Here is a 13,669-nt window from a genome sequence, read left to right as displayed (position 1 = left end):
TGGCAGCTAGCTTGCTTATTTGCGTTACTTCCTACATCTGAAAGTCAATGTAAAACATCTTTATCTAAACGACCTGCAAGAAAGGAGGCCACACATCGTCAATCTTTTCTCATAGTTCTGCTCCTCAAAATAGTGTATTCCTTTGATCAAAAAATTCATAGAGAAACTATTTGCTTAGGCCCAAACCAAAATTCTAGCAGTGCATAAGGACACACATATTCCTGAATATTTTGCAAGTTACCTCATACTAAATCAAATGTTGTGGGCATTATCTTGAATGGGCATGCTGCATTTTCTAGCTTTTCTTGGATGAAAGGCAAAGAAACTACTATGATTTATTTAATGATGGGAAACCTGGTATGATCCAAAAATGCTGCATGGGCTCAAATATTCATACTAAAATTAAACAAAAACAAAACCAGGCTTAAATACACATACATTAAAAACACTCTTAGGATCATATATTATATGCAAAGAAATCATTTTCTTCCAAGACATAAAAAAGTGGAAATTTTTTTTTCTGTGTATACACTCTTTGGAAAAAAAGTGAAAGATATTTAAAGTTACCTGTCTCTATCAAAGATTACAAAAGTTACTGCAGCTTTTTTAGGATGAGAAAGAACACAAACAACCACAAAAAGTAGTGCCTTTAGTATTTCAGAAACAAAAACCTAAAGTAATTGTCTGCTCAACGGAAGGGTACATGAAGGCTGTTAAGCACACTGTTAAATGGTCAGGTGGAAACCCAAAAATTTATACCAGTTGCACAACAAATCAATCTAAATATTTTAATTTATTGGTCAAGCATTTACCAGTTAATTACATAACTAGGCAGGACTTTCACAATTCATCAATGAATTCTGACATTGATATATGGGTTTGGACATAAAGATTTGGGGACCGCTAAAAAGCATTTAAAATAAGGACAAGTAAGGAAGTTCTTGTCAATTTACTTCTTTAAATATTTTTTCAATAACAAATTCTTTCAAAGCCAGAAAAATACTACAATTTTAAGTTCTCAACAACTGCTCAAAAATCTTTACGCCTTATCTAAGACATTTCCTTAGCTTAGCAGGGGGGGGAATCAAAATCAATCAGATTGCCAAAACTACTACAATGTTAGGATTCCCTCTAGCCTTTCATTTGTTATCCTAGCTTGTTACAGGTATTTCTTATCTTATGTAGTATTTCAGTTTAATTAATTACCTTCTATTAAATGCACAACAACATATTTATGACTATTCTTATTACCAGGCAACACATCTGTTGAGATACACAAATGGCAACCCATACTGTAAATTACTAAAATCAAGTCCAACTTGACATTACCAGATAAATTTGGGGTTTTCTGCAAGTTCCAATAAATGTCTTTGGAACGCTGTGCCTCAGAATTCTTCTCCACAGGGATGTAATTGTATAGCAATACTGGCTTCAAATGAAAACACACTTTACATGTATATTTAATAAGGGTAGCTGTATTTTATTTAATACTTAAATTGCAATTTTAAAACCTACACAAACACAAATGTAAGAACACTGAAACCAAAGTATTCCATTTTAAGTTTCAAAAAAAATATATGGCTAGGTCTTTCTCAGTGTTTCCTGAGAGTTATCACATCTTCAGTACCGTGCCTGCAACATGCCACAAGTTTTTTTTCATAACATTGAAATGCATGTATATCCTACCTAAGGAGGAAGGAAAACAAACAAACAAAAAAAAGCTTTTCACATTAGCCTGTAGCTACTGCAAAGTTCATTCTTCTGTTTAAAGCAGTTTTGCACTTCTTTCAGACTTCCTCTTTTAATTTTTCTGAAAAATAACTTCTGAACTTAAATAACAAGGAGAAAACAAAGGGCTTGGTTTTCCTGAAAAAAATATCTACCTTCTAATCACATTAAAAAAAAATAATAATAAAATAAAAAAAGGGGAAGCAAGAAACCTATCAGTACAAACTATATTCCATAATCCTAGATGTAACGGCAGGTTTATTTATAGGAAATATTCAGTCTGTGTGTGCAGTAAGAAGTAATTTCTTTGTTGTTGTTTTTAATAAATCTAACATCATTAAAGCAATTGATTTATACAGATTAGAAGTATTCAGCAGTACAAAGGGCACGTCAGATGTGGCTTAGTTTATAAAATACTTCATTTCTTTTATGTCTTCTTAAATCGTTTAAAGTTATTCTACAGGTGAGCAATACCTCTTTGTAAAATAAGTCATTTCACATGGATGTTTTCCTAATAGCACTAACAGAAATGAAAGGAGCTAAATGACAGTTAATTATTGGCTTTAACTGTCCAGTTTTAGGAGCTCTTTCATAACTTTTGCTATCAAAACCACTCAGGATGCCACTGTATAAAAGGTTGGGAGAAGGAAGCAGTACATATCCAGGAAAACCCAAAGTATAATGTAACGCACTCAGTGAAACTTCAGAATTCAGAAACTGCTCCCTTCAGTACTAACCAATTGACTATTTTTATTGTGTGCAAAATTAACTCTAGAAGCCTGGCTACAGCTTTCAAATTGTTCACCACCCCCCCAAAATCACTTCATTTGATCAGAACAGCAAACTAGAGCCCACAACATATAATTAGCTATGTAATATACTGTGACTAAACTAGCTTTATTCCAGTCCATTTGAGTGTGGATAATCTGAAGAATCTTTTCTATATTACATGTTATAGCTAAAATAACACTGATAAAGTAGTTTATCAAAGACAGTGTAAGTGCTTTGTTATTCCACAAAACTAGAAAAGCATTCAAATTATCCAGGATGTCATCATTACTTTAACATATTTTTGAGAAGTACTTATAAAATTGGAATTAATTGCTTCAGGATCCATGGATTATAAGCATTTCTGTTGACCTAGACACACAGTAGTAGGTTTCTCAGGATTTATTTATTCCTTTTTTTATGGCATAGTCTCAACATCACACACTATCCTACACCAGAATCTCTGTGGGATGGTAGAGAGATACAACCTACGCTTATGTAGCAGGGGGTGCGTGCAGGGAGGCATACCTTCAAGTTTTATTAAAAAACCTCTCCCATTTCCTAACATTTGAGCAACTAGCATTCACAGTGAACTTTCTTAACAGAAGTAAAATATCCTAGACACCGAGGTAAACCAAGAAAAATGAACCATGTGAGAACAAGTACAAATACAAAAGTTGGTAACGCAGTAAATTAGTCCTCCCCTTCAGAAGCTTAACCATGAAAATCCTGAATCCTGTCTCTCAGTCATAGCTCTCAACAGTTCCACAAAAGCATCTTCAAAACCAAACTAACATTATTGAGTACTAGGAATTACAAATTCCATAAAGGTACTTCTCTCATAGAACATTTAATTTCCTCCACATCCCAGCCCCTGGTAGTCCTTTTGTGTTTCAAGAGTTACTTGTTACTTGGCTGTGAGGCAGAGAAGGAAATAATAACCTAGGCATCACTCTCTTGTTAATGTTCTCTTGTGCTCTTCAGATTGCAGTCACTCTCTTCTCTCATGGCCATTCCATGTTTAGTTTTCAATTGCCCAAAATGCCATCATCATGATGACAAAAAACCTCAACCTATTGAGGTGGTACCAATACCACATGATCTTTCCAGCAAGCGACTGCTCTTTTGTAGCACAGTAACAATGACAGCTAAGGAAGGAAGCAAATTTGAGACAGCATGTGCAGACAAAAGCTGCTTCAGAGACAAGAACCTTAAGTCCTTTTTGTGCAAGAGTGACATGGAATATAGGTTCAGAACAAAACCCTGCTATGACATTCAAGGCATAAAATGCTTTTGTAAAAGTTTCAGGTTGTCTTGAAAGCAAGCAGGATTCCCCATTTCTTGTTGCTCCTCAAAATCTGTTGCATAATATCACTTCTAATAATCAAAAACCTTTAGTTTCCATTTTAAATATACTGGGAGGAAAATCTTGTCAAAGTAATTCAAAGACTTCATCCCCTGAGAAACGCCCTAAAAAACACGTAACAATAACATTAATAATTCAGGTAAAGATCAGAACACATGCACAAAAGAATGCTCCACCTGTCAGTTAGTCACACTGTCATTCTTTAAATAAAAGAAATCAGCGTAAGACTCTTACCATCATTTTTTCAAACAACGCTATGATTTCTCTTTCCGACATGGGTTTTGGAGCAAAATCCTCCGCATCCATAGTTGTGGATGACCAATCTGTAGAATGTGACTGCTTCATATGCGGCAGAGGAGGTCTTTCCTTTTTACTTCCTGGAATTCTTATACTGGCAAATCTATCCAACTGAAAACAGAAAAGGTATAAGATATCACATACTGTTTCCAGTAACATCATGTTCTATGTAACCCTAATTAAGATGGGTGTTCTTGGAAGCTTAACATCCTTATTTTTCTGTGGTAACTTGCCTGTTATTTAAGTGTCTTATTTTAAAGGGTTTTCATACAGATACATATAACGGTCAGTTGCCTCAGCACTTGAGTTAACAGACCAGAATCCCATTACATTATGGAGAAATCATGCAGAACATGAGAATTTTACGGAAAGTTTGGAGGAAAAGATATCTACAAAACCAATTTATGAAGAGTTCTTCCCAACCATTACATGTAGAATATGAAAAAGCAGGCTTATTTACCGAAAGCATGGTTTTAAAATGTTTTTTGTTACTCTGAAACAGCTGTACTCCTGACATTGTATTAGAATATACAGATATGCAAATAAGCTACTTTTTATTAAAAGACAAGTTAGCATAACTAAGACACTGTTCTATTCATTTTTTATTTGCACTATGTTATCCAAAACTTAGTGCCTTTCTGTGCTCCAATTATTTAGAAATTCATTTAGGAGAAGCATAATAACCACCAGCTCCTTTAATAAAGTTAAGTAGGATACACTCACAGTTTCATGAATAATCCTTAGGACTTATCACCAACACGAGACAACTGCTCTGACTTTACCCCTTCAAGAGCCAAAAAACTTCTTTGGAAAATTGTTTTGGGTTGTAGGGTTTTTTTACTGGCTAGATATTTATCAGCTTTTCAATAAAGACTTACTAAGTGAAATTTTTAACATTTTCATTGTTAGAGCTTGTGTTTTAATGTATATGGGCAAGGACCAACAGAACACAAAAGCAGCTGACATACTCAATGAGATGCATTAAATCTTAATCATCTTTGTAGCAGCCTTTTGAACAGATGTGAACAGCAATATTACACTTGTCAACACAGAAGAAAGTTACAGTAGCATTTGATGCATAAGAGATTTTGGACAAGATTTCAACCATATCAATAGACTTACATCTTTGAAATGCTATGCAAAAATATTCTGAGGCTTCAATATATCTTGAAGATAAGTATCTTGAGATACCACTTAATAAGTACATCAAAGTTACCAAACTAAATGACAAATAAAGTTATTATAGCGTCTGTGGAATTAAGATCAGAGAGAGCAAAGAAAATTAGTAGCAAAAATTGGGTACAAGTGTTCCACTCTAGTCAGAGCAAGAATTGACTATTAGACATCCATTAAGAGAGGTTTAGAGGAAAACAAAAAAGACTTTAATTCTTCCTGTTCAAAACTGAAAAGGAACAGTTTTTGGAACATAGAAAAGATTATAAGCCACTCACATACAGATGGTTGAAGAACATGCAAAAGCAGAAAATTAATATAGCATAAACATAAAAGAGCTCAGCATGGATGATGGGGCCCTTCAGTGTCATATCAAACCAGCAGGCAACAAGAAAAGTACACTCTACAGGAATAATTACATAGGCAAGACCCAGGAAGAAAGAGAATGCAACAAAAGCAAAAGGGAGGGTAACATCATCATTGGAAGCGAAGTATAGAGTCATCAGTGGCAAAAAACATCTTACAACTTGACCAGACAGCAATTTCCCTTCCTGTCTTTAAAATCAGAAGTCTATGGTAAGTATGGGGGGATGAAGCCAGATTGCAAACTGCAGTGACTAGACTGGAAACTTAAAAGAATCGTATTATATCAGATTTTTCTTCTCAAACAACGGCTTTCACAGAGCACTGATGAAAGGCAGCACACCTGCTCCAAAGAACAACTTAGCTAGTCGCTTCTCCATGCCCCACTGTTCACTATCGATTGCATAACCTAAGAAATAAACCATTACATTTGAAGATTCCTTGTATGCAGACTTGAAGCAGGGGTAGAGGGAAGATACTTTGGCTGAAATAACAGATTTCAGCCCAATGGTTCAGTCAGCAGAGAATTGACTAAATTAGGTTTAAGAGAGGTGTGCCCTACACTTCTTACCCCATCTCTCCTGAAAAATCTCAGCTCCTTCCTTACAGTCTGTGTTCCCCAAGTGTCCCTTCTTCCTTCCCCTGCTCCACACAGGAGCAGGGATAGCAGTTCTGGCCAGGCAGAAACACCCTGGTCTCTGCCGTGAAATACCCCATGCAGTCCCAGAGCTACTCTTGTTCCACTAGGAACAGGCAGCACCAATTCAGGGATGAGAGCCCATTCATCCTTGAAAAGGGATATTTCACTTCCTTTCACCTGTTCACATTTTTACTTTTCACTTGTTCACATTTTTGGTTTATGCTTTGTTTTTAAGCACCTCTTGAATGTTAGACTGAATGGTAGATGCTTTACAACATTACAGATTAGGCCATAACATTCATATTCCCCATATTCACCAAATCCTATACCACTTGTCCTAGAGGAGGGAAGCACACTCTTGGAATATATTTGATCAGGCAGAACACATAAGACAAAGTGAGATACTTTATTATCTTTAATATCTTTATAAGCACATTTAAACATGTGTCAAACAAATTACTTTAAATAATTTAGAACAATGCAGTCTAAAAATAAGATTTCCATACGTTAAAAAAAGGAAATTCACAAGACCTGCCACAGCAGTACAGTGTGGGTATTCTACATACACTTCTCTTTAGAATTATATATTGATAGTGCTTCAAAAAAGTTAATACCTCTCAACATTCCATACAGGCAAATAATTTCATGGTCCACAGAAAACACTATACAGAAAGAACAGAAATTTCATTGCTTGGTTGTAATGAAATCTACCACTGATGCTGCTGGCGATCCCAGCGCATAGAGGAGGAAACGGCAAAAATATAGTTCAATAATCTTCCATGTTACATCAAAAACATTTTAAATCAGCCTAACCAATGGGGAATATCTAAAGTTAGCTTTGATACAAAGTGTCACTACAGTTTAAAGCAGGTGCGACCTTCTATCTTTTCTGAAGATGTCTACCCTCTTTTTGTACTTATTTTACCAATAAATACATACAGACCCATACAGGAGTAGTGCTTTAGGACAGTAATTTTCTGAAAGGGACAAACTTTTCCCTTAAGGTCTTTGTAGGGACACCATTAAAATTAACCAAAGAATAAACAATGCTTCATATGGTCTTGATACAAAGCATTCCCACAGTAAAGTCTCTTAGACGTTCTCCAAACTAGTATCTGTTTTGACGCACTGACGGTACTCAGAGTAGATTATCCAGAGTTAAGAGTTCAAAGGCAATAAGGAGTGAGAAGAAAATAAGAATGCAATTAAATACTTCTGGGCACTCAAAGAAGAAAGCTAGAAATTTTTTAACACACTATACAAAAACATAACAGGGAATCTTTAAGCAGCTCATTAATTCAAACAACAATCTATTCCTATCATCATAGCACAGTGTTACAGAAGATGAGGAAAACTATAGTTCAGATACATAATCTAAAAAGAAACAATAGTAAAAAAATTAAATACTGAGTACAAAAATACTGCAGAAATATTCATTAAAAACTATTATCTTCTAAATTGTAAAAAAAATGAACTACCCGTGTGACCACAATATAGGCTGCACAGTGGTTGTAATTTTAAAACTTATGTGATATTGAAAGGAGAAGTGAAAGTAACTAAAAAGAAAAGTTAACTCTGGAAAGGAAAAAGCATTGAAGGTAGGAAGAGCTTCCTATCCAAAGGTAACCCAAATTCTAGACATAAAGAGACGCTACTATTTTGTTAGCAAAAACTAACCAAGACAACCCTAAGTCTTTTTTGGTCAAAAGGCAGGGGTTTTGGTTTGTTTGGGGTTTTTTTAAGGTAGGAGAGAAGAGGAAGACAAGGGAAAAGATAAACAAAAAATTAACTAGGACAGCAGAGAAGCCATTAAACATAATTCACACAGTTCTCATTCCTAAGACTAGATCCCCCAGCACAAAAGGCATGAGGAGTCTTTTCTCATAAACTGAAATTTAAACCAATGAGCTGTTTGCATGTATCTTAGCTTTTATGTCTTTATGCCTCCTACCACCAGAGATCGGAACATCTATAAAGCAGTGTACTTTATTCTGCCAGTTCACATTCTCCAGGAGACAAAAACGGCAAGGCAACTGAAACAAAATCTTAATGTCAGAACTGAAACACAGTGAAAAGTAAATCATGGTCAACACGTGAATATGAGTTAACATTGTAGTCATACAGTTTGAGTTAAGGCCTAGCCTGGTGATACTGCTCAATTTAGGGTTAAACATCGTACTTCGTACTTGAAGAAGGACCATTACTCAATAGCTTCACTATGCAAGCCTGATTACTGGATTACCATGTATAAAGGATGCAAGGACTATGCCCTTGAAGAGGGAACTAAACAGTGGTAGAAGGCAACATCCTGCCCCAGAAGGCGGGAAGGCAGGATGACTGCCAAAGAAGCATGAACCAAGGGAAAGGGAAAGGTGGAAGGGGAGGATCTAGACCTCCCACTCAGTTCCAGGCTGGAAAAACTTGTCCCCCCACTGCAAGGAGCATGCGTGCTAATTTACATAGCAAGTGAGGCTAATTAAAATATAACTGGCCAGTAGTAGATGAGATGGTGACTACTAACCAATGAATGTAAATTTAGGCAGGTTTTTACTAATCATGTAACAGAATAAATACATTGTTTTTCTTTGGTGTGGTGTGCCAGCGTTGTGGATTTACGGCCTGGCACCTGTCTCTGCGCAGACATGAAATAAAGAAAGATCTCAGCTCTGTGTGTAAGATTGGCTCATTGTGTTGTCCTAAAAGCAGATTTGTTACCCGGTGTGCTACAGACCAATCTCACACACTCAGGAGAGATATTGCTTTATTCTGCGCAGGGTGCTTGGTGGACTTTCCACAAATCAAGCACACCAGATTCATCAGGTGTGTCCCTTTTATACAGCAACAATTGCATCTAATCTATTAAACTACTCTTACCTAGTACATATTCACACTATCTAATGCATATGCATAGGATTATGTAACCATGACACATCAGATGCCTCCTCCACATGCAGGGGGGTCTCAGCTGGTCTTTGGTGGTCGTTTGAGGAGGTATCCCCTCCTCACTTTGACCGCTAAGTCGCTCTGTATTGGGTCAGTAGTTCATTTTCCTGCCAAGAGGGACGCACCATCCATCAGGAAGAACAGAAAGGATCAGAACTGGTGTTCCAGGTGAGGCACCATTAAACAGGAACAATAGAAAAGATCAGAATGATCTTGGCTAACTAACTTAATTTAAAACAGGACTTTCTAATCTGCCACAGGATTTTCAATATCTGACATCAATTGCACACCACGTACCAAACCCTGCTTGTGGGACAACACCATGAGACTGTTTTTCAGTAGCATTTTACATTTACCACCCTGAAGATTCTCAGGGAGCCTTGGCAGAAACTCCATTATGGTTCCCTTACACTGTAATAGAGTTTAAAACTGTATTACGGTAGTGTTTCTTCCACTGCTCTGCTCCATCACAAAGCTCTGTGAAACTACAGCTTCAGAAGTATGGCAGCCAAACCCTACTGACAAGCTCTAGCAGTGTATGAGGTGCAAAGCAAGTTACTGTATGTGCATAGTAACAGTGCTGACAGCATCTGCACAGGGAAAAATTGTCTCAATAATCACCTGGCAGGCAAGGTATGTGAGTGAATGATTAAGTTCTCACATGACTTTAAATATAAAAAAATTGTGCACACAGTACCAAAAAGATCTGAGCTGCACTTTTTTATTACTAATGGTACAAGAAAATGTGATCACTTATTTCAAAGGAGGTATTATCAGACCAATATTCAAATCCCACAGGGATTTAATTTCTAATGAATATTTTTAAAAACAGCCACATTAAAGAAATTGCTTGAAAGAAAACAACTGACACAGGTAGGACATATCAAAAGTTGTCTTCAATGCCCATTATCTGTAGGAAGGATGAGAGGAAAGGAGATGCACCCAGTGGGATAAAGACTAAAGGAAAGGACCCTCTCTTCAGTCTATGTGCTAAAAAGCCCATCTGCTCACAAAGAGAAGAGCACAGAAAGACAATGGTGGGTGGTGGAACCCAAATAATACCTTCACCTGCCTCTTCCCAAACTCATTACAGGAACCATTAACCCATCAAACTTTTATCTCCGCAAGCCCAGGAGAACACAGAGGCACAATAACAGGTGGGAGGAACCCAAATTTTTGATTCATAGGAAGGGACATGCTGTCTAGGCTCCTCCCAAGGCTATCCCAGCAAAGCCTCTGCTCTATGTCCAGGTCTGACAACCACCCCATGAGTCAACATGATCAGCTCTCCAGAGCACCTTTCAGGCTGAGGGCTGTTACTTCTTAAGGGTATAAGACACATTATGGGATGAAGAGGAAAAACATTTTGGGATTGTGCAAGACTTATTTTGCAATGTTTAAGGGAAGAACCAAAAGCAGGGAAAAGGATGGATCTCAGTGATTTGGAGAGGAACAAGCATGGGAAAATGATAGGATATGGGGATAAAAAGGGCCAGTTGTGTGTAAACAGTTTGCTAGTTGGTACAGTTCTGTGGCCATGTCCTATACCTCAACCAGCACCACCTGTCCTACCTTATTAAATTCTATTTCCAACTATTTTCCTGGGTGAGACGCTCTACTTTGTGTGCACGTTTGTATGAAGGCCCATGTGTCAGCAACAGGATCAGACCATGAGTCAGAGGGACCACAGACCAGCAACTGGAGCTACAGCAGCCTCACCTCTGCGGGGTGACAGGATTAATTTCCCCCCTTACATTTTCCTTCCCTCACAGAACAAAGGATTTATTTTACCCAATAGGGCTCACACTTTCATAGACACCTTGCAAGTAAGATAAGATATTCTTAGCATAGGAACAATTTTTGCTACTTAAAATACTAGAAACATTCATAGAGTCATTTAGGTTGGAAAAGACCCTTAAGATCATCGAGTCCAAATGGGCTTTAAAGCCCCCAAACCTGCTATCAAGTGTTATACGACAATCTCTGTCACGGTTTGAAAATACTAACGGTATTCTAGATGTTCTCAAAATATATAGAAAGCCATGATACATAGTACTAAGGAAAGAGATAAAATGACAAGGCTAGATAAGCAGCATTCACACCCTCAGAGTTGATTTCAGGCTGACTGCAAATCAGGTACCAGAATTTGAATCACTGGTAGCAAGAATAATAGCTGTAAGAGCCAAAATGAAGCAACCATCACAGGATGAGTGGCGAAGTTTTATTTTGTTCTTATTTCATAGGCTCTCTGTTATTCCACTGAGAGCCTATGAAATAAGAAAGTGATTTCATGCATACACCATGGACCTGAAAATCAAAGTTACAAAGAGATCCACAATACAAACCTTTTGGCTCATCACACTTTCTGATAAGGTCCCTAGAAAGTACATTTATTATTTGTGCTCTCAGTTTGATCTTAGTGGACTTCTTATACCATTCTCTGTAAAATAATAGTGTCTATTGAACTTACACACTTGATAATGCAGGAATCAATGGATTAGTTATTGCTAGCTGGCTCAACAGCTTATGAAGACATCACCTCCTAACAGAGCTGCTATGCATGCAGGAATGAAACATATTACTTCCCTGCCATCCTGCATCCCTCATACTCTCCCCACCCCCTTAATTAACACATCAGTTCATCTATTGATATATTAAGAAATTCCTCAAAAATAAAACCCAACAGATGCATGTCTAACCACATTCATGATCACTGAAAGAACTCCCTAGTTCTGCCATTGCTTCACTCCAGCCTTCATTCAATGTCTTTCTCAGTAAGAAAGGACAGCCAGTCAGATGAGAATGGGACATCCATGGAAAAACCTGATGGCATCAGCTACTACTGAGGGAACAAGACTTGCTAAGGGAATTCTCACAGCACTATCCATCTTTGAGGCTGTTAACAACTGGAGGTCCTGTTTAACACAAAACTGACATATGCAGAATGCCTAGTCAGCCAATAAATTCAGTATCATTCTTATAAATACACATGCTCTATTTAAAAGCAGAGTTTTAATTGCTTTGTATTGTTGAATTTGAACCAAGTGTAAAAACCAAATACTGCAATAGATTCTCAATCATTTTTACTTCAAGTTATTGTTGTAACTCTCAAAACTGTAGTGCTTACAACTCAGCATCCAGTTAACTGAACAATTTATGTTGAATGTGATTAACCATTTGCAGACGGTAACTCCTAGAATAACCCAAACGGGAGAAAACAGTTATTTTCTGAGGGATGCTACTAACACCTCTGCTTCATGAATGTTCTGAGAACCAACAAATGAAGCTGAATTGACTAGCATGGCTGGTCTTATTTACGATCACAGAGAGGAAGTGGGTAGCGAATAAGGGAAATAATTTAGCAGCAGAGGTTACCTACATCGAGGCTGGAACATGACATATCTGGGTTTTACCTTTCTTCTCCATATCCACACTGAAGCCCTCAGACCCAAACAGGCAATGGAACATTAAGCACAACACCAGAAAAAACCATAAATACTGGGAGGTTTTTGTAGAACAACTTCCAACAGCGTTTAATGAGACTTTTACTGAGATAATTTGGACTATGAATGTTGGTATCAATGCAACTTGACTAACAACAGCTGTTTATTGTATACAGATTAGACTCGTAAAATGAGACTAAAAATTTATTTTTGACTTTGCATATAAAGTGTGTTTCTTATTGCCCATATTTGGAGCAAAAGCTTGCATGCAACATCTTGTAGGCCTCCAAAGTTAAGTTACTATGCACACTGTCCGCATATCTAGCTGAGGATTTTACCTAAAAAGGGATGCTAACCATACTTAAAGTGGTGGACCTAATCAAATATCTCATCACTAGCTGAGCAACCTACATTTTGTTAAGTACACAAACACTATGAACATAAGCTATATTTCTTTATAAACACTGTTTAGACTGTATTTACTGCAGTGACTGGACCCCAGCATTTAGGAAAAAAATAGCTGCTGTACCAAATTAGCAGGTAGCTGCTGGAAGGATTAATTATGTTTATGCAGGATATGAGAGTCATGAAAGTGGGCCTGTCATAACAAACAGCAAAAGGAGTTTACAGCTGAAACATTATCTGAAGTCATGAAAAAAATTCTTAGAAGAATTCACAAAAAAGCTATCCTTTTCCAAGGTAAGCAGAAGCACAGTACAGTGGCTTTGCCATGGAAGATACACTTCATGATATACTGAAGAAGAAACAAAGGACTGAAGTTCCTTCATCCACCACAGCCTTTGATTCCTTGGCTTTTCCTTTCTTTTTCATTCTTGGAGACAGGGCTTACCAGATTAAACATGAAGTACATCGGTCTGGATGCAAGCTAACACATCAACTCAACAGCTGCATCATACCATGTGGATTTGACATTTCTGGCACTAGCTC

At 37.2% G+C, this 13,669-nt stretch overlaps 1 protein-coding gene across 5 annotated transcripts in view; it reads right to left on the bottom strand.

Annotated features, from left to right (window-relative positions):
- Positions 1-13,669, bottom strand: part of DIAPH3 (diaphanous related formin 3) — a 249,906-nt gene that overhangs the window by 220,299 nt on the left and 15,938 nt on the right. For all 5 annotated transcript variants that reach the window (XR_003926581.2, XM_030036634.2, XM_030036632.2 and 2 more), the window contains one exon: positions 4,097-4,270. Coding sequence is in view for 4 of the 5 variants with exons in the window: in XM_030036634.2 (XP_029892494.1) it covers positions 4,097-4,270 (174 nt within the window). In the remaining variant the exon portion in view is untranslated. The remainder of the gene's footprint in view (positions 1-4,096; positions 4,271-13,669) is intronic.

This window comes from Aquila chrysaetos, chromosome 14 (genome assembly GCF_900496995.4).
Source record: "Aquila chrysaetos chrysaetos chromosome 14, bAquChr1.4, whole genome shotgun sequence".
In the NCBI taxonomy this organism is placed as follows: Eukaryota; Metazoa; Chordata; class Aves; order Accipitriformes; family Accipitridae; genus Aquila; species Aquila chrysaetos.
This window is presented reverse-complemented; position numbering and strand designations above follow the sequence as displayed.